This window comes from Heptranchias perlo, chromosome 23 (assembly GCF_035084215.1).
Source record: "Heptranchias perlo isolate sHepPer1 chromosome 23, sHepPer1.hap1, whole genome shotgun sequence".
Taxonomy (NCBI): domain Eukaryota; kingdom Metazoa; phylum Chordata; class Chondrichthyes; order Hexanchiformes; family Hexanchidae; genus Heptranchias; species Heptranchias perlo.
In genome coordinates, this window is record NC_090347.1 from 46,612,363 (window position 1) to 46,637,778 (window position 25,416).

Here is a 25,416-nt window from a genome sequence, read left to right on the forward strand (position 1 = left end):
GGTGAGGGAGGCTACAGTAATAATACAGGGGAGGTGAGGGAGGTTACAGTAATAATACAGGGGAGGTGAGGGAGTGTACAGTAATAATACATGGGAGGTGAGGGAGGCTACAGTAATAATACAGGGGAGGTGAGGGAGGTTACAGTAATAATACAGGGGAGGTGAGGGAGGCTACAGTAATAATACAGGGGAGGTGAGGGAGGTTACCGTAATAATACAGGGGAGGTGAGGGAGTGTACAGTAATAATACATGGGAGGTGAGGGAGGTTACAGTAATAATATATGGGAGGTGAGGGAGGCTACAGTAATAATACAGGGGAGGTGAGGGAGGTTACAGTAATAATACAGGGGAGGTGAGGGAGGCTACAGTAATAATACAGGGGAGGTGAGGGAGGCTACAGTAATAATACAGGGGAGGTGAGGGAGGTTGCAGTAATAATACAGGGGAGGTGAGGGAGGTTACAGTAATAATACAGGGGAGGTGAGGGAGGTTACAGTAATGATACAGGGGAGGTGAGGGAGGTTACAGTAATAATACAGGGGAGGTGAGGGAGGTTACAGTAATAATACAGGGGAGGTGAGGGAGGTTACAGTAATAATACAGGGGAGGTGAGGGAGGTTACAGTAATAATACAGGGGAGGTGAGGGAGGTTACAGTAATAATACAGGGGAGGTGAGGGAGGCTACAGTAATAATACAGGGGAGGTGAGGGAGTGTACAGTAATAATACAGGAGAGGTGAGGGAGGTTACATTAATAATACAGGGGAGGTGAGGGAGGTTACATTAATAATACAGGGGAGGTGAGGGAGGCTACAGTAATAATACAGGGGAGGTGAGGGAGGTTACAGTAATAATACAGGGGAGGTGAGGGAGGTTACAGTAATAATACAGGGGAGGTGAGGGAGGCTACAGTAATAATACAGGGGAGGTGAGGGAGGCTACAGTAATAATACAGGGGAGGTGAGGGAGGTTACAGTAATAATACAGGGGAGGTGAGGGAGGTTACAGTAATAATACAGGGGAGGTTACAGCAATAATACAGGGGAGGTGAGGGAGGTTACAGTAATAATACAGGGGAGGTGAGGGAAGTTACAGTAATAATACAGGGGAGGTGAAGGAGTGTACAGTAATAATACAGGGGAGGTGAGGGAGGTTACAGTAATAATACAGGGGAGGTGAGGGAGGTTACAGTAATAATACATGGGAGGTGAGGGAGGCTACAGTAATAATACAGGGGAGGTGAGGGAGGTTACAGTAATAATACAGGGAAGGTGAGGGAGGTTACAGTAATAATACAGGGGAGGTGAGGGAGGTTACAGTAATAATACAGGGGAGGTGAGGGAGGCTACAGTAATAATACAGGGGAGGTGAGGGAGGTTACAGTAATAATACAGGGGAGGTGAGGGAGGCTACATTAATAATACAGGGGAGGTGAGGGAGGCTACAGTAATGATACAGGGGAGGTGAGGGAGGTTACAGTAATAATACAGGGGAGGTGAGGGAGGTTACAGTAATAATACAGGGGAGGTGAGGGAGGTTACAGTAATAATACAGGGGAGGTGAGAGAGGCTACAGTAATAATACAGGGGAGGTGAGGGAGTGTACATTAATAATACAGGGGAGGTGAGGGAGGCTACAGTAATAATACAGGGGAGGTGAGGGAGGCTACAGTAATAATACATGGGAGGTGAGCGAGTGTACAGTAATAATACAAGGGAGGTGAGGGAGGCTACAGTAATAATACAGGGGAGGCGAGGGAGGCTACAGTAATAATACAGGGGAGGCGTGGGAGGCTACAGTAATAATACAGGGGAGGCGAGGGAGGCTACAGTAATAATACAGGGGAGGTGAGGGAGTCTACAGTAATAATACAGGGGAGGGGAGGGAGTCTACAGTAATAATACAGGGGAGGGGAGGGAGGCTACAGTAATAATACAGGGGAGGGGAGGGAGGCTACAGTAATAATACAGGGGAGGTGAGGGAGGCTACAGTAATAATACAGGGGTGGTGAGGGAGGCTACAGTAATAATACATGGGGGGTGAGCGAGTGTACAGTAATAATACAAGGGAGGTAAGGGAGGCTACAGTAATAATACATGGGAGGTGAGGGAGGCTACAGTAATAATACAGGGGAGGTCAGGGAGTCCACATATTAATACAGGGGAGGTGAGGGAGTCTACAGTAATAATACAGCGGAAATGAGGCATCCACGTTAATATAGGGGAGGTGAGGAAGTCTAGAGTAATAATACAGGGGAGGTGAGGGAGTCTAGAGTAATAATACAGGGGAGGTGAGGGAGTCTACAGTAATAATACAGGGGAGGTGAGGAGTCTATGGTAATAACACAGGGCAGGCGAGGGAGTCTACGGTAATAATACAGGGGAGGTCAGGGAGTCTACAGTAATAAAACAGGGAAGGTGAGGAGTCCACAGATTAATACAGGGGAGGTGAGGGAGTCTACAGTATTAATACAGGGGAGGTGAGGGAGTCTACAGTAATAATACAGCGGAAATGAGGCATCCACGTTAATATAGGGGAGGTGAGGAAGTCTAGAGTAATAATACAGGGGAGGTGAGGGAGTCTAGAGTAATAATACAGGGGAGGTGAGGGAGTCTACAGTAATAATACAGGGGAGGTGAGGAGTTTATGGTAATAATACAGGGCAGGCGAGGGAGTCTACGGTAATAATACAGGGGAGGTCAGGGAGTCTACAGTAATAAAACAGGGAAGGTGAGGAGTCCACAGATTAATACAGGGGAGGTGAGGGAGTCTACAGTATTAATACAGGGGAGGTGAGGGAGTCGACAGTAATAATACATGGGCGGTGAGGGAGTCTGCAGTAATAATAGATGGGAAGTGAGGGAGTCTACAGTAATAATACAAGGGAGGTGAGGTGTCTGCAGTAATAATAAAGGGCAGGCGAGGGAGTCTACAGTAATAATACAGGGGAGGCCAGGGAGTCTACAGTACTGATACAGCGGAGGTGAGAAGTCTGCTGTAATAACACAGGGGATATGAGGAGTCCACATTAATACAGGGGAGGTGAGGAAGTCTACAGTAATAATACAGGGGACGTGAGGGATTCTACAGTAATAATACAGGGGAGGTGAGGGATTCTACAGTATTAATACAGGGGAGGTGGGGGAGTATAGGTAATACAGTGGAGGCGAGGTAGTATCTGCAGTAATAATATGGGAGGTGAGAGAGTATCTGCAGTAATACGGTGAGGGTGTATCTGCAGTAATAATACAGGAGAGGTGCGGGAATATCTGCAGTAATACTGAGGAGGTCAGGTAGTACCTGCAGTAATAATACAGGGGAGGTGAAGGAGTTTTTTTATTCGTTCATGGGATGTGGGCGTCGCTGGCAAGACCAGCATTTATTGCCCTTGAGAAGGTGGTGGTGAGCCGCCTTCATGAACCGCTGCAGTCCGTGTGGTGAAGGTTCTCCCACAGTGCTGTTAGGAAGGGAGTTCCAGGAATTTGACCCAGGGACGATGAAGGAACGGCGATATATTTCCAAGTCGGGATGGTGTGTGACTTGGAGGGGAACGTGCAGGTGGTGTTGTTCCCATGTGCCTGCTGCCCTTGTCCTTCTAGATGGTAGAGGTCGCGGGTTTGGGAGGTGCTGTTGAAGAAGCCTTGGAAAGTTGCTGCAGTGCATCCTGTGGATGGTACACACTGCAGCCACAGTGCGCCGGTGGTGAAGGGAGTGAATGTTTAGGGTGGTGGATGGGGTGCCAGTCAAGCGGGCTGCTTTGTCCTGGATGGTGTCGAGCTTCCTGAGTGTTGTTGGAGCTGCACTCATCCAGGCAAGTGGAGAGTATTCCATCACACTCCTGACTTGTGCCTTGTAGATGGCGGAAAGGTCTTGGGGAGTCAGGAGGTGAGTCACTCACCGCAGAATACTCAGCCTCTGACCTGCTCTTGTAGCCACAGTATTTATGTGGCCGGTCCAGTTAAATTTCTGGTCAATGGTGACCCTAGGATGTTGATGGTGGGGGATTTGGTGATGGTAATGCCGTTAAATGTCAAGGGGAGGTGGTTAGGCTCTCTCTCAGAGATGGTAGCTGCCTGGCAGTAACACAGGGGAGGTGTGGGAGTATATAGTATTAATACAGGGGAGGCGAGGGAGTATCTATAATAATAACACGCATGGTGAGGAAGTATCTATAGTAATAATGGAGGGGAGGTGACAGATTGACTACAGTAATGTGAGGGAGTGTCTACAGTAATGCAGGGAAGGTGAGAGCGTATCTACAGTAATAATATGGGGAGGTAAAGGGGTACGTACAGTAATAATACAGGAGAGGTGAATTGATATCTACAGTAATAATACCAGGGAGGTGAGGAATTGTCTGTAGTAACACTACAGGGGAGTTGAGAGTATCTACAGTAACAATGCAGGGGAGGTGAGAGGGTATCTACAGTGATAATACAAAGGAAGTGAGGGTTTATACACAGTAATAATACAGGGGAGGTGAGGGTGTATCCACATTAATCATACTGGGGAGGTGAGCACCTGCTTACAGTAATAATACAGGGGTGGTGAGAAGTCTACAGTAATAATACAGGGGAGGTGAGGGAGTCTACAGTAATAATACATGGGAGGTGAGGGAGTCTGCAGTATTAATACAGGAGAGGTGAGGGAGTCTGCAGTATTAATACAGGAGGGGTGAGGGAGTCTGCAGTATTAATACAGGAGAGGTGAGGGAGTCTGCAGTATTAATACAGGAGAGGTGAGGAATCTGTAGTATTAATACAGGGGAGGTGAGGAGTCTGCAGTATTAATACAGGGGAGGTGAGGAGTCTGCAGTATTAATACAGGGGAGGTGAGGAGTCTGCAGTATTAATACAGGGGTGGTGAGGAGTCTACAGTAATAATACAGGGGTGGTGAGAAATCTACAGTGTTAATCATAGAAAAGAAAATAGGAGCAAGAGAAGGACATTCGGTCCTTTGGGCCTGCTTAATACAGGGGAGGTGAGGGGGTCTACAGTATTAATTCCGGGGGTGGGGGGTGAGGGAGTCAACACGAATTATAAAGGGGAAGTGAAAGAGAGTCGACAGTAATGCAGGGTAGGTGAGGGAGTATCTACAGTGATAATACTGAGGAAGTGAGGGAGTATCAACTGTAATACAGTGGAGGTGAGGGGGTATCTACAGTAATACAGGGGAGGTGAAGGAGTGTCAACAGTAATGCAGGGCAAATGAGGGAATGTCTATAGTAATAATGCAAGGAAGGTGAGAGCTTAGCTGCAGTAATAATACAGGGGAGGTGAAAGGGTATCTGTGGTAATAATACAGTGGAGATGAGAGGGTGTCTGCGGTAATAGGTGGAGGTGAGAGGGTATCTATGGTAATAATACAGGGGAGGTGAGGGGGTATCCTCAGTAGTAATGCAGGGGAGATGGAGTATACAGTAATGCAGATGTGATGTGGGAATCTACAGTAATGCAGGGGAGGTGAGGGAGTGTACAGTAATACAGGGGAGGTGAGGGGGTGTACAGTAATAATAGGTGAGGGAGTATACTGTAATAATAGGTGAGGGAGTATACAGTATTGCAGAGGTGGTGAGGGAGTGTACAGTAATGCAGGGGAGGTGAGGGAGTGTACAGTAATACAGGGGAGGTGAGGGGGTGTACAGTAATGCAGGGGAGGTGAGGGAGTATACTGTAATAATAGGTGAGGGAGTATACAGTATTGCAGAGGTGGTGAGGGAGTGTACAGTAATGCAGGAGAGGTGAGGGAGTGTACAGTAATGCAGAGGGCGTGAGGGAGTTCACAGTAATACAGAGGAGGTGAGGGAGTATACAGTAATAATACAGGGGAGGTGATGAGTCCACAGTAATAGTACAGGGGAGGTGAGGGAGTCCACAGTAATAATACAGGGGAGGTGATGAGTCCACAGTAATAGTACAGGGGAGGTGAGGGAGTCTACAGTAATAATACAGGGGAGGTGAGGGAGTCTACAGTAATAATACAGGAGAGGTGAGGAGTCTACAGTAATAATACAGGGGAGGTGAGGAATCTACAGTAATAATACAGGGGAGGTGAGGGAGTCTACAGTAAAAATACAGGGGAGGTGAGGGAGTCTACGGTAATAATACAGAGGAGGCAAGGTAGTATCTGCAGTAATAATATAGGAGGTGAGAGAGTATCTACAGTAATACGGTGAGGGTGTATCTGCAGTAATAACACAGGAGAGGTGAGGGAATATCTACAGTAATAGTGAGGAGGTCAGGTAGTACCTTCAGTAATAATACAGGGGAGGTGAAGGAGTTTTTTTTATTCGTTCATGGGATGTGGGCGTCGCTGGCAAGGCCAGCATTTATTGCCCATCCCTAATTGCCCTTGAGAAGGTGGTGGTGAGCCGCCGCCTTGAACCGCTGCAGTCCGTATGGTGAAGGTTCTCCCACAGTGCTGTTAGGAAGGGAGTTCCAGGATTTTGACCCAGCGGCGATGAAGGAACGGCGATATATTTCCAAGTCGGGATGGTGTGTGACTTGGAGGGGAACATGCAGGTGGCGTCGTTGCCATGTGCCTGCTGCTCTTGTCCTTCTAGGTGGTAGAGGTCGCGGGTTTGGGAGGTGCTGTCAAAGAAGCCTTGACGAGTTGCTGCAGTGCATCCTGTGGATGGTACACACTGCAGCCACTGTGCGCTGGTGGTGAAGGGAGTGAATATTTAGGGTGGTGGATGGGCTGCTTTGTCCTGGATGGTGTCGAGCTTCTTGAGTGTTGATGGAGCTGCATTCATCCAGGCAAGTGGAGAGTATTCCATCACACTCCTGACTTGTGCCTTGTCGATGGTGGAAAGGCTTTGGGGAGTCAGGAGGTGAGTCACTCGCTGCAGAATACCCAGCCTCTGACCTGCTCTTGTAGCCACAGTATTTATATGGCTGGTCCAATTAAGTTTCTGGTCAATGGTGACCCCCAGGATGTTGATGGTGGGGGATTCGGCGATGGTAATGCCGTTGAATGTCAAGGCGAGGTGGTTAGACTCTCTCGTTGGAGATGGTAACTACCTGGCAGTAACACAGGGGAGGTGTGGGAGTATATAGTATTAATACAGGGGAGGCGAGGGAGTATCTATAATAATAACACGCAAGGTGAGGAAGTATCTATAGTAATAATGGAGGGGAGGTGACAGATTGTCTACAGTAATGCAAGGGAGGTGAGGGAGTGTCTACAGTAATGCAGGGAAGGTGAGTGGGTGTCTACAGTAATGCAGGGAAGGTGAGTGGGTATCTACAGTAATAATATGGGGAGGTGAGGGGGTATCTACAGTAATAATACAGGAGAGGTGAATTGACATCTACAGTAATCATACTGGGGAGGTGAGGAATTGTCTATTGTAATATTACAGGGGAGTTGAGAATATCTACAGTAATACAGGGGAGGTGAGAGGGTTTCTGCAGTAATAACACAAAGGAAGTGAGGGTTTATACACAGTAATAATACAGGGGAGGTGAGGGCATAGCCACATTAATCATACTGGGGAGGTGAGCTCCTGCCTACAGCAATAATACAGGGGAGGTGAGGGAGTATCTACGGTAATAATACAGGGAAGTTGAGGGAGTATCTACAGTAACAATGCAAGGGTGGTGAGAGAGTACCTACAGTAATACAGTGGAAGTGAGGGGTGTATCTACAGTAATAATAATGGCGAGGTGAGGGAGTATAAACAGTGACAATGTGGGGGAGTTGAGGGCGTGTTTTCAGTAATGCAGGGGAGGTGAGGGAGTATTAACGGTAATAATACAGTGGAAGTGAGGGAATATCTACAGTAGTAATACAGGGAAAGTGAGAGTATTTACCGTAATAATACAGGGTATGTGAGAGGGCATTCACAGTAATGATACAGGGTTGATAAGAGGTTATCTACAGTAATAATGCAGGGGAGGTGTGGGAGTATCTGCAGTAATGCAGGGGAGGTGAGGGAGTATCTACAGTAATAATGCAGGGGAGGTGAGGGGGTATCTACAGTAATAATACAGGGGAGGTGAGGGAGTATCTACAGCAATAATACAGGGGAGGTGAGAGAGTATATAGGTGGTAATACAGGTGAAGCAAGGGAGTATACAGTAATAATACAGTTGAGGCGAGGGAGTATCTATAGTAATACGGGAGGTGAGAGAGTATTTACAGTAATACTGAGGAGGTGAGGGAGTATCTACTGTAATACAGGAAGGTGAGGGAGTATCTACTGTAATACAGGAAGGTGAGGGAGTATCTACTGTAATAATACCAGGAAGGTGAGGAATTGTCTACAGTAATAAAACAGGGGAGTTGAGAGTATCTACAGTAATAATACAGGGGAGATGAGAGGATATCTCCAGAAGTAATACAGGGGAGATGAGAGTATCTACAGTAATACAGGGGATGTGAGAGGACATTCATAGTAATGATACAGGGGAAGGGTTATCCATAGTAATACAGGGGAGGGTAAGGGGTTACCCATAATAATACAGGGAGCTGTTATCGACAGTAATAATACAGGGGAGGGGAAGGGGTTATCCATAGTAATATAGGGAGTGGTTATCCATAGTAGTAATACATGGCAGGGGTTATCCACAGTAATAATACAGGGTAGAGATTATCCACAGTAATACAGGGGAGGGAAAGTGGTTATCCATAGTAATAATTAGTGGAGGGGTTCTCCACAGTAATAATAGAGTGGAGGGGAAGGGGCTATCCATAATAATACAAGGAGAGGTTATCCACAGTAATAATACAGGGAAGGAGTTATCCACATTTATTTAAAGTAATAATGCAGGAGCGGGATTATCCACAGTAATAATGCATGGAGGGGGAGGAGGTATCAACAGTAATAATACCGATGGAGGGTATAATAATACACGGGCCAGAAAGGAGATAGGGACAGAAATAATACATGGCCATGTCACTTTCAGACACTCATTTTAAAGCTCCAGGTCAGGTACAGCACGGCTTAAATACAAATCAAAGCTCTCTCTACACTGTCCCATCAAACACTCCCAGGGTAGGTACAGCATGGGTTAGATACAGAGTAAAGCTCCCTCTACACTGCCCCATCAAACACACCCAGGGCAGGTACAGCACGGGTTAGATACAGAGTAAAGCTCCCTCTGCACTGCCCCATCAAACACACCCAGGGCAGGTACAGCACGGGTTAGATACAGAGTAAAGCTCCCTCTACACTGTCCCATCAAACACTCCCAGGGCAGGTACAGCACGGGTTAGATACAGAGTAAAGCTCCCTCTACACTGTCCCATCAAACACTCCCAGGGCAGGTACAGCACGGGTTAGATACAGAGTAAAGCTCCCTCTACACTGTCCCATCAAACACTCCTATATATGTTACTATATAACACTGGGGCAAAGTACTGGTGGGTACAGGTCATTCACTATAACGGGTACAGTACTGGTGGGTACAGGTCTGTCACTGTATAACACGGGTACAGTACTGGTGGGTACAGGTCTGTCATTGTATAACATGGGTATAATACTGGTGGGTACAGGTCCATCACTTTATGACGGGTACAGTACTGGTGGATACCGGTGTGTCATTATAACAGGTATCGTACTGATGGGTACAGGTGTAGAAAACGCTGGTGGGAATAGTTTATAGGCCTCCTAACAGCAGTTCTAGTGTTGGACAGAGTATATATCAGGAAATTAGAGGAGTATGTAACAAGGGTTATGCAGTAATCATGGGGGACTTTAATCTTCATACAGACTGGGCAAATCAAATTGGCAAAAATAGTTTGGAGGACGAGTTCACGGAATGCATTGGAGACAGTTTTCTAGAACAATATTTTTTTATTCGTTCATGGGATGTGGGCGTCGCTGGCAAGGCCAGCATTTATTGCCCATCCCTAATTGCCCTTGAGAAGGTGGTGGTGAGCCGCCGCCTTGAACCGCTGCAGTCCGTGTGGTGAAGGTTCTCCCACAGTGCTGTTAGGGAGGGAGTTCCAGGATTTTGACTCAGCGACGATGAAGGAACGGCGATATATTTCCAAGTCGGGATGGTGTGTGACTTGGAGGGGAACGTGCAGGTGGTGTTGTTCCCATGTGCCTGCTGCTCTTGTCCTTCTTGGTGGTAGAGGTCGCGGGTTTGGGAGGTGCTGTCGAAGAAACCTTGGCGAGTTGCTGCAGTGCATCCTGTGGATGGTACACACTGCAGCCACAGTGCACCGGTGGTGAAGGGAGTGAATGTTTAGGGTGGTGGATGGGGTGCCAATCAAGTGCGCTGCTTTGTCCTGGATGGTGTCGAGCTTCGAGTGTTGTTGGAGCTGCACTCATCCAGGCAAGTGGAGAGTATTCCATCACACTCCTGACTTGTGCCTTGTAGATGGTGGAAAGGTTTTGGGGAGTCAGGAGGTGAGTCACTCGCTGCAGAATACCCAGCCTCTGACCTGCTCTTGTGGCCACAGTATTTATGTGGCTGGTCCAGTTAAGTTTCTGGTCAATGGTGACCCCCAGGATGTTGATGGTGGGGGATTCGGTGATGGTAATGCCGTTGAATGTCAAGGGGAGGTGGTTAGACCCTCTCTTGTTGGAGATGGTCATTGCCTGGCACTTGTCTGGTGCGAATGTTACTTGCCACTTTTGAGCCCAAGCCTGGATGTTGTCCAGGTCTTGCTGCATGCGGGCTCGGACTGCTTCATTGTCTGAGGGGTTGCGAATGGAACTGAACACTGTGCAATCATCAGCGAACATCCCCATTTCTGACCTTATGATGGAGGGAAGGTCATTGATGAAGCAGCTGAAGATGGTTGGGCCAAGGACACTGCCCTGAGTGTTGAGGAACCAACTGGGGAACAGGTTAATTTTTAATAAGGTATTGTGTAATGAGACAGGATTATTAATAATATAGTAAAGGATCTTCTGGGGAGGAGTGTTCATAATATGATAGAATTTCATATTGGGTTTGAGATCGATTTAGTTAAGTCCGAAACTAGCGTCTTAAATTTAACCAAAGCCAATTACGTAGGAATGAGGAGTGAGTTGGCTAAGGTAGATTGGAGAATGAGATTAAAAGATATGACGGGAGATAAGCAATGGTGAGCATTTTAAGAAATAATTCATAATTTTCAAAGAATATACATTCTCTTGAATAAAAACTCAACAAGAAAAATGATCCAACATGGCTAACTAAAGAGTAACTAAAAGCTAACGAAATAGTATTAGATTAAAAGAGGCTTGCAGTGTTACCAAAAAGAGTGGTAAACCTGAGGATTGGGAGGGTTTTGGAAATCGACAAAGGATGACCAAGACATTAATAAAGAGGGACAAAAGAGAACATGAGAGTAAACTAGCAAGTAATATAAAAACAGATTGTAAGAGCTTCAACAAGTATGTAAAAAGGAAGAGTTTAGCGAAACTAAAAATGGGTCCCTTAGAGGCAGAGACAGGAGAAATTTTGGGAGCGGTTCTGGGGGAGTTGGGACCTGTACAAGCCGGACGGGTTGCACCTCAACAGGCTGGGACCAATATCCTTGCGGGGAGGTTTGCTAGTGCTATTGGGGAGGGTTTAAACTAACTTGGCAGGGGGATGGGAACCTGAGTGTAGATTCAGATGGGACAGAATCAGAAGTGGAGATAGAAGGCAGAAAATTAGTAAGTGATTTAGGAAGGCAGAGGAACCAAGGTTAGAAAATAAACAGGAAGGGAGTTTGGCAATGCTTAAAGGTATATACCTCAATGCAAGGAGTCTAGTGAATAAGGCAGATGAGCTGAGGACACAGATAGACACGTGGCAGTATGATATCTTAGCTATTACAGAAACATGGTTTAAAGAGGGGCAGGAATGGCAACTCAATGTTCCTGGTTACAGGGTTTTCAGACGAGCTAGCGAGAGAGTTAAAAAAGGAGGGGGGGGGTGACAATTTTGGTTAAAGAAACAATTACAGCTGTGAGGAGGGATGATATATTAGAAGGATGATGGAATGAGGCCATATGGGTTAAGCTAAAGAACAAAAAACGGGCAGTCACACTGCTGGGAGTGTACTATAGACCCCCAAACAGTCAGAGGGAGATAGAAGAGCAAATATCTCGGCAAATTTCTGAGAAGTGCAATAACAATAGGGCAGTAATAGTAGGGGATTTCAACTACCCGAATATTAACTGGGATACAAACAGTGTGAAGGGTATAAAGGGCACAAAATTCTTAAATTGCATTCAGGAGAACTTTTTTAGCCAGTACGTAGCAAGCCCAACAAGATTTAGTTCTGGATTTAGTTTTGGATTTAGTTTTATGAAATGAGGCTGGGCAGGTGGAAGGAGTATCAGTGGGAGAGCATTTTGGTGGTAGTGATCATAATTCAGTTAGTTTTAGCGTAGTTATGGAAAAGGACAAAGATAGAACAGGAGTAAAAGTTCTAAATTGGGGAAAGGCCAATTTTACAAAGCTGAGAAGTGATTGAGCAAAAGTGGACTGGAAACAGCTACTTGAAGGTAAATCAGTGTCAGAGCAGTGGGAGACATTCAAGGGGGAGATTCAAGGGGTGCAGAGTAAACATGTTCCCACAAAGAGAAAGGGTGGGATTGCCAAATCTAGAGCCCCCTGGATGACAAGGAACATACAGGGTAAGATAAGGCAATAAGGGAAAGCTTATGTCAGACACCGAGAACTCAATACTACAGAAAGCCTAGAGGAGTATAGAAAGTGCAGGGGTGAAATTAAAAAGGAAAGCCGAGAGAGCATGAAACAATATTGGCAAATAAAATCAAGGAAAACACAAAGACATTTTATAAATACACGAAGAGCAAGAGGATAACTAAGGAAAGAGTAGGGCCTATTAGAGACCAAAAAGGTAACCTATATGTGGAGGTGGAAGATGTGGGTCTGGTTCTTAATGAATACTTTGCGTCTGTCTTCACAAAAGAGGGGGACGATGCAGAGATTGTAGTTAAGGAGGAGGAGTGTGAAATATTGGATGGGATAAACATAGTGAGAGAGGAAGTATTAAGGGGATTAGCATCTTTGAAAGTAGATAAATCACCAGGGCCAGATGAAATGTATCCCAGGCTGTTAAAAGAAGCAAGGGAGGAAATAGCGGAGGCTCTGACCATCATTTTCCAATCCTCCCTGGATACAGGCGTGGTGCCGGAGGATTGGAGGACTTGCTAACGTTGTACCATTGTTTAAAAAGGGAGCGAGGGATCGACCGAGTAACATAGAAACATAGAAAATAGGAGCAGGAGTAGGCCATTTGGCCCTTTGAGCCTGCTCCACCATTCAATGTGATCATGGCTGATCCTCTATCTCAATACCATATTCCCGCTCTCTCCCCATACCCCTTGATGCCTTTTGTGTCTAGAAATCTATCTTTCTCCTTCTTAAATATATTAGTGACTTGGCCTCCACAGCCTTCTGTGGTAGAGAATTCCACAGGTTCACCACCCTCTGAGTGAAGAAATTTCTCCTCAGTCCTAAATGTCCTACCCCGTATCCTGAGACTGTGACCCCTCGTTCTGGACCCCACAGCCAGAGGAAACATCCTCCCTGCATCCAGTCTGTCTAACCCTGTCAGAACTTTATATGTTTCAATAAGATCCCCTCTAATTCTTCTAAACTCGAGTGAATACAGGCCGAGTCGACCCAATCTCCCCTCATACGACAGTCCTGCCATCCCAGGAATCAGTCTGGTGAACCTTCGCTGCACTCCCTCTATGGCGAGTATATCCTTTCTTAGGTAAGGAGACCAAAACTGCACACAATACTCCGGGTGTGGTCTCACCAAGGTCCTGTATAACTGCAGTAAGACATCCTTGCTCCTGTACTCAAATCCTTTTGCAATGAAGGCCAACATACCATTTGCCTTCCTAACTGCTTGCTGCACCTGCATATTTGCTTTCAGTGACTGGTGTACAAGGACACCCAGGTCCCTTTGTACATCAACATTCCCAAATCTATCACCATTTAAATAATACTCTGCTTTTCTGTTTTTCCTTCCGAAGTAGATAACTTCACATTTATCCACATTATACTGCATCTGCCATGTATTTGCCCACTCACTCAACTTGTCTCAATCGCCTTGAAGCCTCTTTGCATCCTCCTCACAACTCATGATCCCACCTAGTTTTGTGTCGTCAGCAAACTTGGAAATATTACATTTGGTTCCTTCATCCAAATCATTTATATGTATTGTGAATAGCTGAGGCCCAAGCACTGATCCCTGCGGTACCCCACTAGTCACTGCCTGCCACCCCGAAAAAGACCCATTTATTCCTACTCTCTGTTTCCTGTCTGTTCACCAATTTTCAATCCATGCCAGTATATTACCACCAATCCCATGTGCTTTAATTTTGCACACTAACCTCTTATGTGGGACTTATGAGTAATTACAGGCCAGTCACTCTAACTTCTGTGGTGGGCAAATTATTGGAATAAATTCTGAGGGACAGGATAAACCGTCACTTAGAAAGGCACAGGTTAATCAAGGACAGTCAACATGGATTTGTTAAGGGAAGGTTGTGTCTGACTAACTTGATTGAATTTTTTGAGGAGGTAACAAGAGGGTTGATGAGGGTAGTACGTGTGATGTAGTCTACATGGATTTTAGCAAGGCTTTTGATAAGGTCCCACATGGAAGACTGGTCAAAAAAGTACAAGCCCATGGGATCCAAGGGAAAGTGGCAAATTGGATCCAAAATTGGCTCAGTGGCAGGAAGCAAAGGGTAATGGACTGGAAGGCTGTTTCCAGTGGGGTTCCGCAGGGCTCAGTACTAGGTCCCTTGCTTTTTGTGATATAGATTAATGATTTGGACTTAAATGTAGGGGGCATGATTAAGAAGTTTGCAGATGATAAAAAAAATTGGCCATGTAGTTGATAGTGAGAAGGAAAGCTGTAGACTGCAGGAAGATATCAATGGACTGGTCAGGTGGGCAGAGAAGTGGCAAATAGAATTCAATCCAGAGAAGTGTGAGGTAATGCATTTGGGGAGGGCAAACAAGGCAAGGGAATACACAATAAATGGGAAGATACTGAGTGGTGTAGAGGAAGTGAGGGACCTTGGAGTGCATGTCCACAGATCCCATAAGATAGCAGGACAGGTAGATAAGGTGGTTAAGAAGGCATATGGAATACTTTCCTTTATTAGCAGAGGCATAGAATATAAGAGCAGGGAGGTTATGCTGGAACTGTATAAAACACTAGTTAGGCCACAGCTTGAGTACTGTGTACAGTTCTGGTCACCACATTACAGGAAGGATGTAATTGCACCAGAGAGGGTGCAGAGAAGGATGTTGCCAGGACTGGAGAATTTTAGCTATGAGAAAAGATTGGATAGGCTGGGTTTGTTCTCTTTGGAACAGAGAAGGCTGAGGGGAAATTTAATTGAGGCATACAAAATGATGAGGGGCCTATTTCCCTTAGCAGAGAGGTCAACAACCAGGGGGCATAGATTTAAAGTGATTGGTAGATGGATTAGAGGGGAGCTGAGGAAAAATGTTTTCACCCAGAGGGTGGTGGGGGTCTGGAGGGTGGTAGAGGCAGAAACCCTCAACTCATTTAAAAAGTACCTAGATGTGCACCTGAAGTGCCGTAACCTCCAGGGCTACGGACCAAGAGCTGGAACGTGGAAAAGGAAATCGTGTTTGACAAATCTATTAGAGTTTTTTGAGAGTGTAACTAGCAGAGTAGATAAGGAGGAACTAATGGATGTAGTATATTTGGATTTTCAAAAGGTATTTGATAAGGTGCCACACAAGAGCTTTTTACTCAAGATAAGGGCTCATGGGATTGGGGGTAATATATTAGCATGCATAGAGGATTGGTTAATGGACAGAAAACAGAGAGTAAACAGGTCATTTTCAGGTTGTCAGTCTGTAACTAGTGGGGTGCCGCAGGGATCAGTGCTTGGGCCTCGGCTATTTACAATATACATCAATGACTTAGATGAGGGGACCGAGTGTAACGTATCCAAGTTTGTTGACGATACAAAGCTAGGTGGAAAATTAGGCTGTGAGGAGGATGCAAAGAGGCTGCAAAGGGATATAAACAGGTTAAGTGAGTGAGCAATAAGGTGGCAGATGGAGCATAATGTGGGGAAATGTGAAATTATCCACATTGGTAGGAAGAACTGAAAAGCAGAATATTTTTTAAAAGATAAGAGACTAAGAAATGTTGGTAGTCAGAGGGATTTGAGTGTCCTTGTACAGAAATCACAGAAAGTTAACATGCAGGTACAGCAAGCAATTAGGAAGGCAAATGGTATGTTAGCCTTTATTACAAGGGGGTTGGATTATGAGAGTAAGGAGGTCTTGATACAATTATATAGGGCTCTGGTAAAACCACACCTGGAGTACTGTGTACAGTTTTGGTATCCTTACCTAAGGAAAACCTAAAGGTTCACTAGATTGATTCCTGGGATGAGAGGGTTGTCCTATGAGGAGAGATGGAGTAGAATGGGCCTATACTCTCTGGAGTTTAGAAGAATGAGAGGTGATCTCATTGAAACGTATAAAATTCTTAGAGGCTCGACATCGTAGATGCTGAGAGGCTGTTTCCCCTGGCTGAAGAGTCTAGAACCAGGGGTCACAGTCTCAAGATAAGGGGATCATTTAGGACCGAGATGAGGAAATATTTCTTCCCTCAGAGGGTGGTGAATCTTTGGAATTCTCTACCCCAGAGGGCTGTGGATGCTCTGTCATTGAATACATTCAAGTCTGATATCGATGGATTTTTGGACACTAAGGGAATCACGGGATTTGGGGATAGCGTGGGAAAGTAGAGTTGAGGTCAAAGATCAGCCTTGATCTTAGTGAATGGCGGAGCAGGCTCGAGGGGCCATATGACCTACTCCTGCTCTTATTTCTTATGTTCTCATGGTCATTGCAAAACACTGGGGTACAGTACTGGTGGGTACAGGTCTGTCACTGTATAATACTGGGGTACAGTACTGGTGGGTGCAGGTCTGTCGCTGTATAACACTGGGGTACAGTACTGGTGGGTACAGGTCTGTCACTGTATAACACTGGGGTACAGTACTGGTGGGTACAGGTCTGTAACTGTATAACACTGGGGTACAGTACTGGTGGGTACAGGTCTGTCACTGTATAATACTGGGGTACAGTACTGGTGGGTGCAGGTCTGTCACTGTATAACACTGGGGTACAGTACTGGTGGGTACAGGTCTGTCACTGTATAACACTGGGGTACAGTACTGGTGGGCACAGGCCAATCACTGGGGTACAGTACTGGTGGGTACAGGCCAATCACTGTATAACACTGGGGTACAGTACTGGTGGGTACAGGTCTGTCACTGTATAACACTGGGGTACAGTACTGGTGGGTACAGGTCTGTCGCTGTATAATACTGGGGTACAGTACTGGTGGGTACAGGTCTGTCACTGTATAATACTGGGGTACAGTACTGGTGGGTGCAGGTCTGTCGCTGTATAATACTGGGGTACAGTACTGGTGGGTACAGGTCTGTCACTGTATAATACTGGGGTACAGTACTGGTGGGTACAGGTCTGTCACTGTATAACACTGGGGTACAGTACTGGTGGGTACAGGTCTGTCGCTGTATAATACTGGGGTACAGTACTGGTGGGTACAGGTCTGTCGCTGTATAATACTGGGGTACAGTACTGGTGGGTACAGGTCTGTCGCTGTATAATACTGGGGTACAGTACTGGTGGGTACAGGTCTGTCACTGTATAATACTGGGGTACAGTACTGGTGGGTACAGGTCTGTCACTGTATAATACTGGGGTACAGTACTGGTGGGTACAAGTCTGTCACTGTATAATACTGGGGTACAGTACTGGTGGGTACAGGTCTGTCGCTGTATAATACTGGGGTACAGTACTGGTGGGTACAGGTCTGTCGCTGTATAATACTGGGGTACAGTACTGGTGGGTACAGGTCTGTCACTGTATAATACTGGGGTACAGTACTGGTGGGTACAGGTCTGTCACTATAATACTGGGGTACAGTACTGGTGGGTACAGGTCTGTCACTGTATAATACTGGGGTACAGTACTGGTGGGTACAGGTCTGTCACTATAATACTGGGGTACAGTACTGGTGGGTACAGGTCTGTCACTGTATAATACTGGGGTACAGTACTGGTGGGTACAGGTCTGTCACTGTATAACACTGGGGTACAGTACTGGTGGGCACAGGCCAATCAGGGGTACAGTACTGGTGGGTACAGGCCAATCACTGGGGTACAGTACTGGTGGGCACAGGCCAATCACTGGGGTACAGTACTGGTGGGTACAGGCCAATCACTGGGGTACAGTACTGGTGGGTACAGGCCAATCACTGGGGTACAGTACTAGTGGGTACAGGCCAATCACTGGGGTACAGTACTGGTGGGTACAGGCCAATCACTGGGGTACAGTACTAGTGGGTACAGGCCAATCACTGGGGTACAGTACTGGTGGGTACAGGCCAATCACTGGGGTACAGTACTGGTGGGTACAGGCCAATCACTGGGGTACAGTACTGGTGGGTACAGGTCTGTCACTGGTGTTAGAGACAATCCGAGGAGAGGAATTAAGAGCATTTCCCCCATATCTAGCATGCAGGATTGAATTCTATTGGACGAAGTGTGATTTATTTTTCTATACTGAACCAATACCAATATTCTGAAGCCTGGTACAAAAACAGAAAATGCTGGAAACAATACGCAGATCAGGCAGAAGATAAGAACGTAAGAAATAGGAGCAGGGGTAGGCCATACGGCCCCTTGAGCCTGCTCCACCATTCAATAAGATCATGGCTGATCTTTGACCTCAAATTAACGTTCCTGCCCTATCCCCATATCCTTGATTCCCTTAGTGTCTAAAAATCTATCGATCTCAGTCTTGAATATAAGAACATAAGAACATAAGAAATTGGAGCAGGAGTAGGCCAATCGGCCCCTCGAGCCTGCTCCGCCATTCAATAAGATCATGGCTGATCTGATCCCAACCACAAATCTAAAGAACACAAGAAGTCGGAGCAGGACCCGGCCACATAGCCCCTGGGCCCTCTCCGCCACCCACAGGGCATTGACCGATCCGAACTCAGCTTCATGTCCAATTTCCTGCCCGCTCCCCATAACCCCTAATTCCCTTTACTTCTAGGAAACTGTCTATTTCTGTTTTAAATTTATCTAATGATGTAGCTTCCACAGCTTCCTGGGGCAGCAAATTCCACAGACCTACCACCCTCTGAGTGAAGAAGTTTCTCCTCATCTCAGTTTTGAAAGAGCAGCCCCTTATTCTAAGATTATGCCCCCTAGTTCTAGTTTCACCCATCTTTGGGAACATCCTTACTGCATCCACCCGATCAAGACCCTTCACAATCTTATATGTTTCAATAAGATCGCCTCTCATTCTTCTGAACTCCAATGAGTAGAGTCCCAATCTACTCAACCTCTCCTCATATGTCCGCCCCCTCATCCCCGGGATTAACCGAGTGAACCTTCTTTGTACTGCCTCGAGAGCAAGTATGTCTTTTCTTAAGTATGGAGACCAAAACTGTATGCAGTATTCCAGGTGCGGTCTCACCAATACCTTATATAACTGCAGCAATACCTCCTTGTTTTTATATTCTATCCCCCTAGCAATAAAAGCCAACATTCCGTTGGCTTTCTTGATCACCTGCTGCACCTGCATACCAACTTTTTGATTTTCTTGCACTAGGACCCCCAGATCCCTTTGTACTGCAGTACTTTCCAGTCTCTCGCCATTAAGAAAATAACTTGCTCTCTGATTTTTCCTGCCAAAGTGCATAACCTCACATTTTCCAATATTATATTGCATCTGCCAAATCTCCGCCCACTCACCCAGCCTGTCTATATCCCCTTGCAGGTTTTTTATGTCCTCCTCACTCTCTACTTTCCCTCCCATCTTTGTATCATCTGCAAATTTTGATATGTTGCACTCGGTCCCCTCCTCCAAATCGTTAATATAGATTGTAAAGAGTTGGGGACCCAGCACCGACCCCTGTGGAACACCACTGGTTACTGGTTGCCAGTCCGAAAATGAACCATTTATCCCAACTCTCTGCTTCCTGTTTGATAACCAATCCTCCACCCATGCCAGAATATTACCCCCAATCCCGTGATTTTTTATCTTAAGTAATAATCTTTTATGTGGCACCTTGTCGAATGCCTTCTGGAAGTCTAAATACACTACGTCCACTGGTTCCCCTTTATCCACCCTATACGTTATATCCTCGAAGAACTCAAGCAAATTTGTCAGACATGACTTCCCCTTCATAAAGCCATGCTGACTTTGTCCTATTAAATTATGCTTATCTAAATGTTCCGTTACTGTCTCCTTAATAATAGACTCCAAAATTTTACCCACCACAGATGTTAAGCTAACTGGCCTATAATTTCCAGCCTTCTGCCTACTACCCTTTTTAAATAACGGTGTTACATTAGCAGTTTTCCAATCTGCCGGGACCTCTCCTGAGTCCAGGGAATTTTGGAAAACTATCACCAAAGCATCCACAATCCCTACTGCCACTTCCCTCAAGACCCTAGGATGGAAGCCATCAGGTCCAGGGGATTTATCCGCCTTGAGTCCCATTATTTTACTGAGTACCATCTCTTGAGTGATTTTAATCGTATTTAGCTCCTCCCCCCCGAGAGTCCCCTGTTTGTCCAGTGTTGGGATATTCTTAGTGTCCTCTACTGTAAAGACTGAAACAAAATATTTGTTCAGCATTTTTGCCATCTCCATGTTTCCCACCATTAATTTCCCGGTCTCATCCTCTAAGGGACCTATGTTTGCCTTAGCCACCCTTTTTCTTTTTATATAACTATAGAAACTCTTGCTATCTGTTTTTATATTTTTTGCTAATTTCTTTTCATAATCTAACTTCCCTTTCTTAATCAATCCTTTAGTTACTTTTTGCTGTCTTTTGAAGAATTCCCAATCTTCTATCTTCCCACTAAGTTTGGCTACCTTATATGTCCTTGTTTTTAGTCGGATACTATCCTTGATTTCTTTACTTAGCCACGGATGGCTGTCATTTCTTTTACACCCTTTTTTCCTCAGTGGAATATATTTATTTTGAAAGTTGTAAAATAACTCCCTAAATGAACACCACTGCTCATGTACCGTCTTACCCTTTAATCTATTTTCCCAGTCCACTTTAATCAATTCCGCTCTCATACCATCATAGTCTCCTTTATTCAAGCTCAGTACGCTTGTTTGAGAATCAACCTTCTCACCCTCTAATTGGATATGGAATTCAACCATGTTGTGGTCGCTCGTTCCAAGGGGATCCTTAACTAGGACATTATTAATTAATCCTGACTCATTACACAGGACCAGGTCCAAGGTTGCCTGCCCCCTTGTAGGATCAGTTACATACTGCTCAAGAAATCCATCCCTGATGCACTCAATGAACTCGTCCTCAAGGCTGCTCTGCCCAATTTGATTTGTCCAGTTAATATGATAATTAAAATCCCCCATAATTATGGCTGTTCCCTTATTACATGCCCCGACTATCTCCTGATTAATACTTCTTCCAGCAGAGTTGCAACTATTAGGAGGCCTATATACTACGCCCACTAATGTTTTTTTTCCCTTATTATTCCTTATCTCCACCCAAACTGTTTCATTATCTTGATGCTTTGTCCCAATATCATTTCTCTGTATTACAGTGATTCCTTCCTTTATTAACATAGCCACCCCACCTCCCCTTCCTTCCTGCCTGTCCTTCCTGATTGTTAAATACCCTGGCATATTTAATTCCCAGTCGTTGTCACCCTGCAGCCATGTTTCTGTAATGGCCACAAGATCATACCCATACGTAGTTATTTGTGCCGTTAACTCGTCCATTTTATTACGAATGCTACGTGCATTCAGATAAAGAACTTTCAAATCTGTTTTGTGACGCTTAGTTCCTGCTTTTTCCTTTTTTAACACTTTACCTATTACTCCATACCTTCTGTCCCTTCCTGTTACGCTTTCCTCTCTCTCCCTGATCAGGTTCCCAACCCCCTGCCACTTTAGTTTAAACCCTCCCCAACAGCACTAGCAAACACTCCTCCTAGGACAGCGGTCCGGCCCTGCCCAGGTGCAGACCGTCCGGTTTGTACTGGTCCCACCTCCCCCAGAACCGTTTCCAGTGTCCCAGGAATTTGAATCCCTCCCCCTTGCACCATTCCTCTAGCCACGTATTCATTTGAAATATCCTCCTATTTCTACTCTGACTAGCACGTGGCACTGGCAGCAATCCTGAGATTACTACCTTTGAGGTCCTATTTTTTAATTTACCTCCTAACTCCCTATATTCTGCTTTTAGGACCTCATCCCCTTTTTTACCTATATCGTTGGTGCCTATGTGCACCACGACAGCTGGCTGTTCGCCCTCCCCCTCCAAAATGTTCTGTAGCCGCTCCGAGACATCCTTGATCCTTGCACCAGGGAGGCAACACACCATCCTGGAGTCTCGGTTGCGGCCGCAGAAACTCCTGTCTATTCCCCTTACAATTGAGTCCCCTATCACTATAGCTCTGCCACTCTTTTTCCTCCCAGCCTGTGCAGCAGAGCTACCCGTGGTGCCAGGAAGTTGGCTGCTGCTGCCTTCCCCTGATAAGTCATCCCCCCCAACAGCATCCAAAGTGGCATATCTGTTTGAGAGGGGGATGGACACAGGGGACCCCTGCACTACCTGCCTGCATCTCTTACTCTTCCTGGTGGTCACCCATTCACTTCCTGCCTGTATACCCTTTACCTGCGGTGTGACCAACTCGCTAAACGTGCTATCCACGAGTTTCTCTGCATCGCGGATGCTCCACAGTGAGTCCACCCGCAGCTCCAGCTCAGAGATACGATCGGTCAGTAGCTGCAGGTGGACACACTTCCCACACACATGGTCGGCAGGGACACTGGTAGTGTCCATGACTTCCCACATCTTGCAGGAGGAGCATATCACGGGTGCGAGGTCTGCTGCCATGACTTGCCTTAGCTTAGTTACCCCTTTTAAATTACGTTGAAATTAGAAAATGTTAACTATACTAGGGACCTAGGTTCACTAAAAAAAACACTACCTGCTATAAAACCTGCAGATCTTCCCTTTCTTATTACTTTACTTACAGTAAAATGGTAGAAATACTCACCTGAACCTACTCACCAATCAGCTGCCTCCCCTGTGCCGCGTCACTTTCTGACTGGTGACGTCACCCCGAACTGCCGCTGGTCTCAGAGTCTCGCTCTCAGAGTAAGCTCTGGTCTCGCTCTCCTTCCCCCACTTCACCTAACTCCCACACGTACCGAACTCTCAGCACACTGTGTAATATCCGCAGCCCTCTGGGATAGAGAATTCCAAAGAGTCACAACCCTCTGAGTGAAGAAATTTTTCCTCATCTCAGTCCTAAATGGCCGACCCCTTATCTTGTGACTATGACCCCCTAGTTCTGGACACTCCAGCCAGGGGAAGCAGCCACTCAGCATCTACCCTGTCAAGCCCTCTAAGAATTTTATACGTGTCTCTGAGGGAACGCAAATCAACGTTTCAGGAATTGAAACCTTCCTTAGAACTGGAAGGTATTTAGTTATTCCCCCGTTAGTTATTCACACACTCTGTGACTTATATATCTTTTACTTCTCTCATTTTGCCACCTTTTGTCTCTTTCGCAGATCAATTCTGCCTATTCTCCGTTTAAGCACTTTCCAGGTCATTCTATTTCTTTTCCTATGTGTGTGGCTGTTGTGTTTTTTCCCATTTCCCCTTTTTCTTTTCACTTGGAATATCTACCAGTTCTGAGGAACGATTCAAATCCCGAAACATTGATTGTGTTCTCTTGCCGGAAGCTGCAAGGTTTGGCTGCTTGTTCAGTGTCGGGTGATTGCCCTGCCCAGGTATAAATAGCAGCTGTGCAGAGTGCTTCAGTGTGGTGTGGCCGCAAGCTTTTATTTCTGGTCAGTTGCCCAGTTCTGGTCGATTGTGGCACCCTCCAGTACCCAAGTCGGGATGAGCGATGGTGACCTGACTGCCTACAGTTCTATAATTGAATGCACCTTTTCCTTGCCTGCAGATAAAGCCACTAATCCTGCAAACCGGCAGGAGGACTGGGAGTACATCATCGGCTTCTGTGACCAGGTCAACAAGGAGCTGGAAGGGTGCGTACACAAATGCTTTAGTGTTGCACTTGTTTTATTTACATTATTTTTGTCCGAAGGTTTTATTTTTCCCCAGATCAAAGTGATTTCCCACCCATCAAATTTTAGGAGTGACATAAACTAACAGAGGAACAATGAAAACAATTATATGGAGGCTTTTTTCTCACAATGGAAAGTACCTTTCTTTTATTCATTCATGGGATGTGGGCGTTGCTGGTGAGGCCAGCAATTATTGCCCATCCCTAATTGCCCTTGAGAAGGTGGTGGTGAGCCGCCTTCTTGAACCACTGCAGTCCGTGTGGTGACGGTTCTCCCACAGTGCTGTTAGGAAGGGAGTTCCAGGATTTTGACCCAGCGACGATGAAGGAACGGCGATATATTTCCAAGTTGGGATGGTATGTGACTTGGAGGGGAACGTGCAGGTGGTGTTGTTCCCATGTGCCTGCTGCCCTTGTCCTTCTAGGTGGTAGAGGTCGCAGGTTTGGGAGGTGCTGTCGAAAAAGCCTTGGCGAGTTGCTGCAGTGCATCCTGCTGCAGGAAGCTATTCTCCGTTGCACATTGCAACCCAGAACAGTGTTCTGAGAGAATTATTTGCCATTACTGGAAGGGCCTACCTGAGCATTATGGCTACCAATCACTGCTGGTGATGTGTCAAATTCCTCTGTCCATTATCCAAACAGGTGCTTACAATGAACAGGTCAGCGACCCCCCACGTTTAGTAACCCAGGTGTGGCTGTTGGAATCATAGAATCTTACAGCACAGAAGGAGACCATTCAGCCCATCGTGCCTGTGCCGGCTCTTTGAAAGAGCTATCCAATTAGTCCCACTCCCCAGCTTTTTCCCCATAACCCTGCAAATTAGACCTCTTCAAGTACATGTTCATTTGCCTTTTGAACTCCCATAGAATCTGCTTCCACCACCCTATCAGGGAGTGCATTCCAGACTTCAACAACCCTGTGAGAAAAAAATTCTCCTCATTTCCCCTCTAGTTCTTTTGCCAATTATTTTAAATCTTTGCCAGAGGAAATTGTTTCTCCCTACTTGTTCTATCAAAGCCCCTCATAATTTTGAACATCTCTATTTGGTCTCCCCTTACCCTTCTCAGTTCTAAGGAGAACAATCCCAGCTTCTCCAGTCTCTCCACGTAACCAAAGTCCCTCATCCCTGGTACCATTCCAGTAAATCCCTTCTGCACCCTCTCCTAGGCCTTGACATCCTTCCTGAAGTGTGATGCCCAGAATTAAACACAATACTCCAGCTGAGGCCTGACCGGTGATTTGTAAAGGTTTAGTATAACTTCCTTGCTTTTGTAAGGAGCGGGAAATATGGCCCTCCCTTCATCTGGCTG

General features: G+C 46.0%; 1 protein-coding gene across 5 annotated transcripts in view; it reads left to right on the forward strand.

Annotated features, from left to right (window-relative positions):
* gga3b (golgi associated, gamma adaptin ear containing, ARF binding protein 3b) overlaps positions 1-25,416 on the forward strand; it is a 69,667-nt gene that overhangs the window by 8,569 nt on the left and 35,682 nt on the right. For all 5 annotated transcript variants that reach the window (XM_068004429.1, XM_068004431.1, XM_068004430.1 and 2 more), the window contains exon 2: positions 23,983-24,067. In XM_068004429.1, the coding sequence (XP_067860530.1) occupies positions 23,983-24,067 (85 nt within the window). The remainder of the gene's footprint in view (positions 1-23,982; positions 24,068-25,416) is intronic.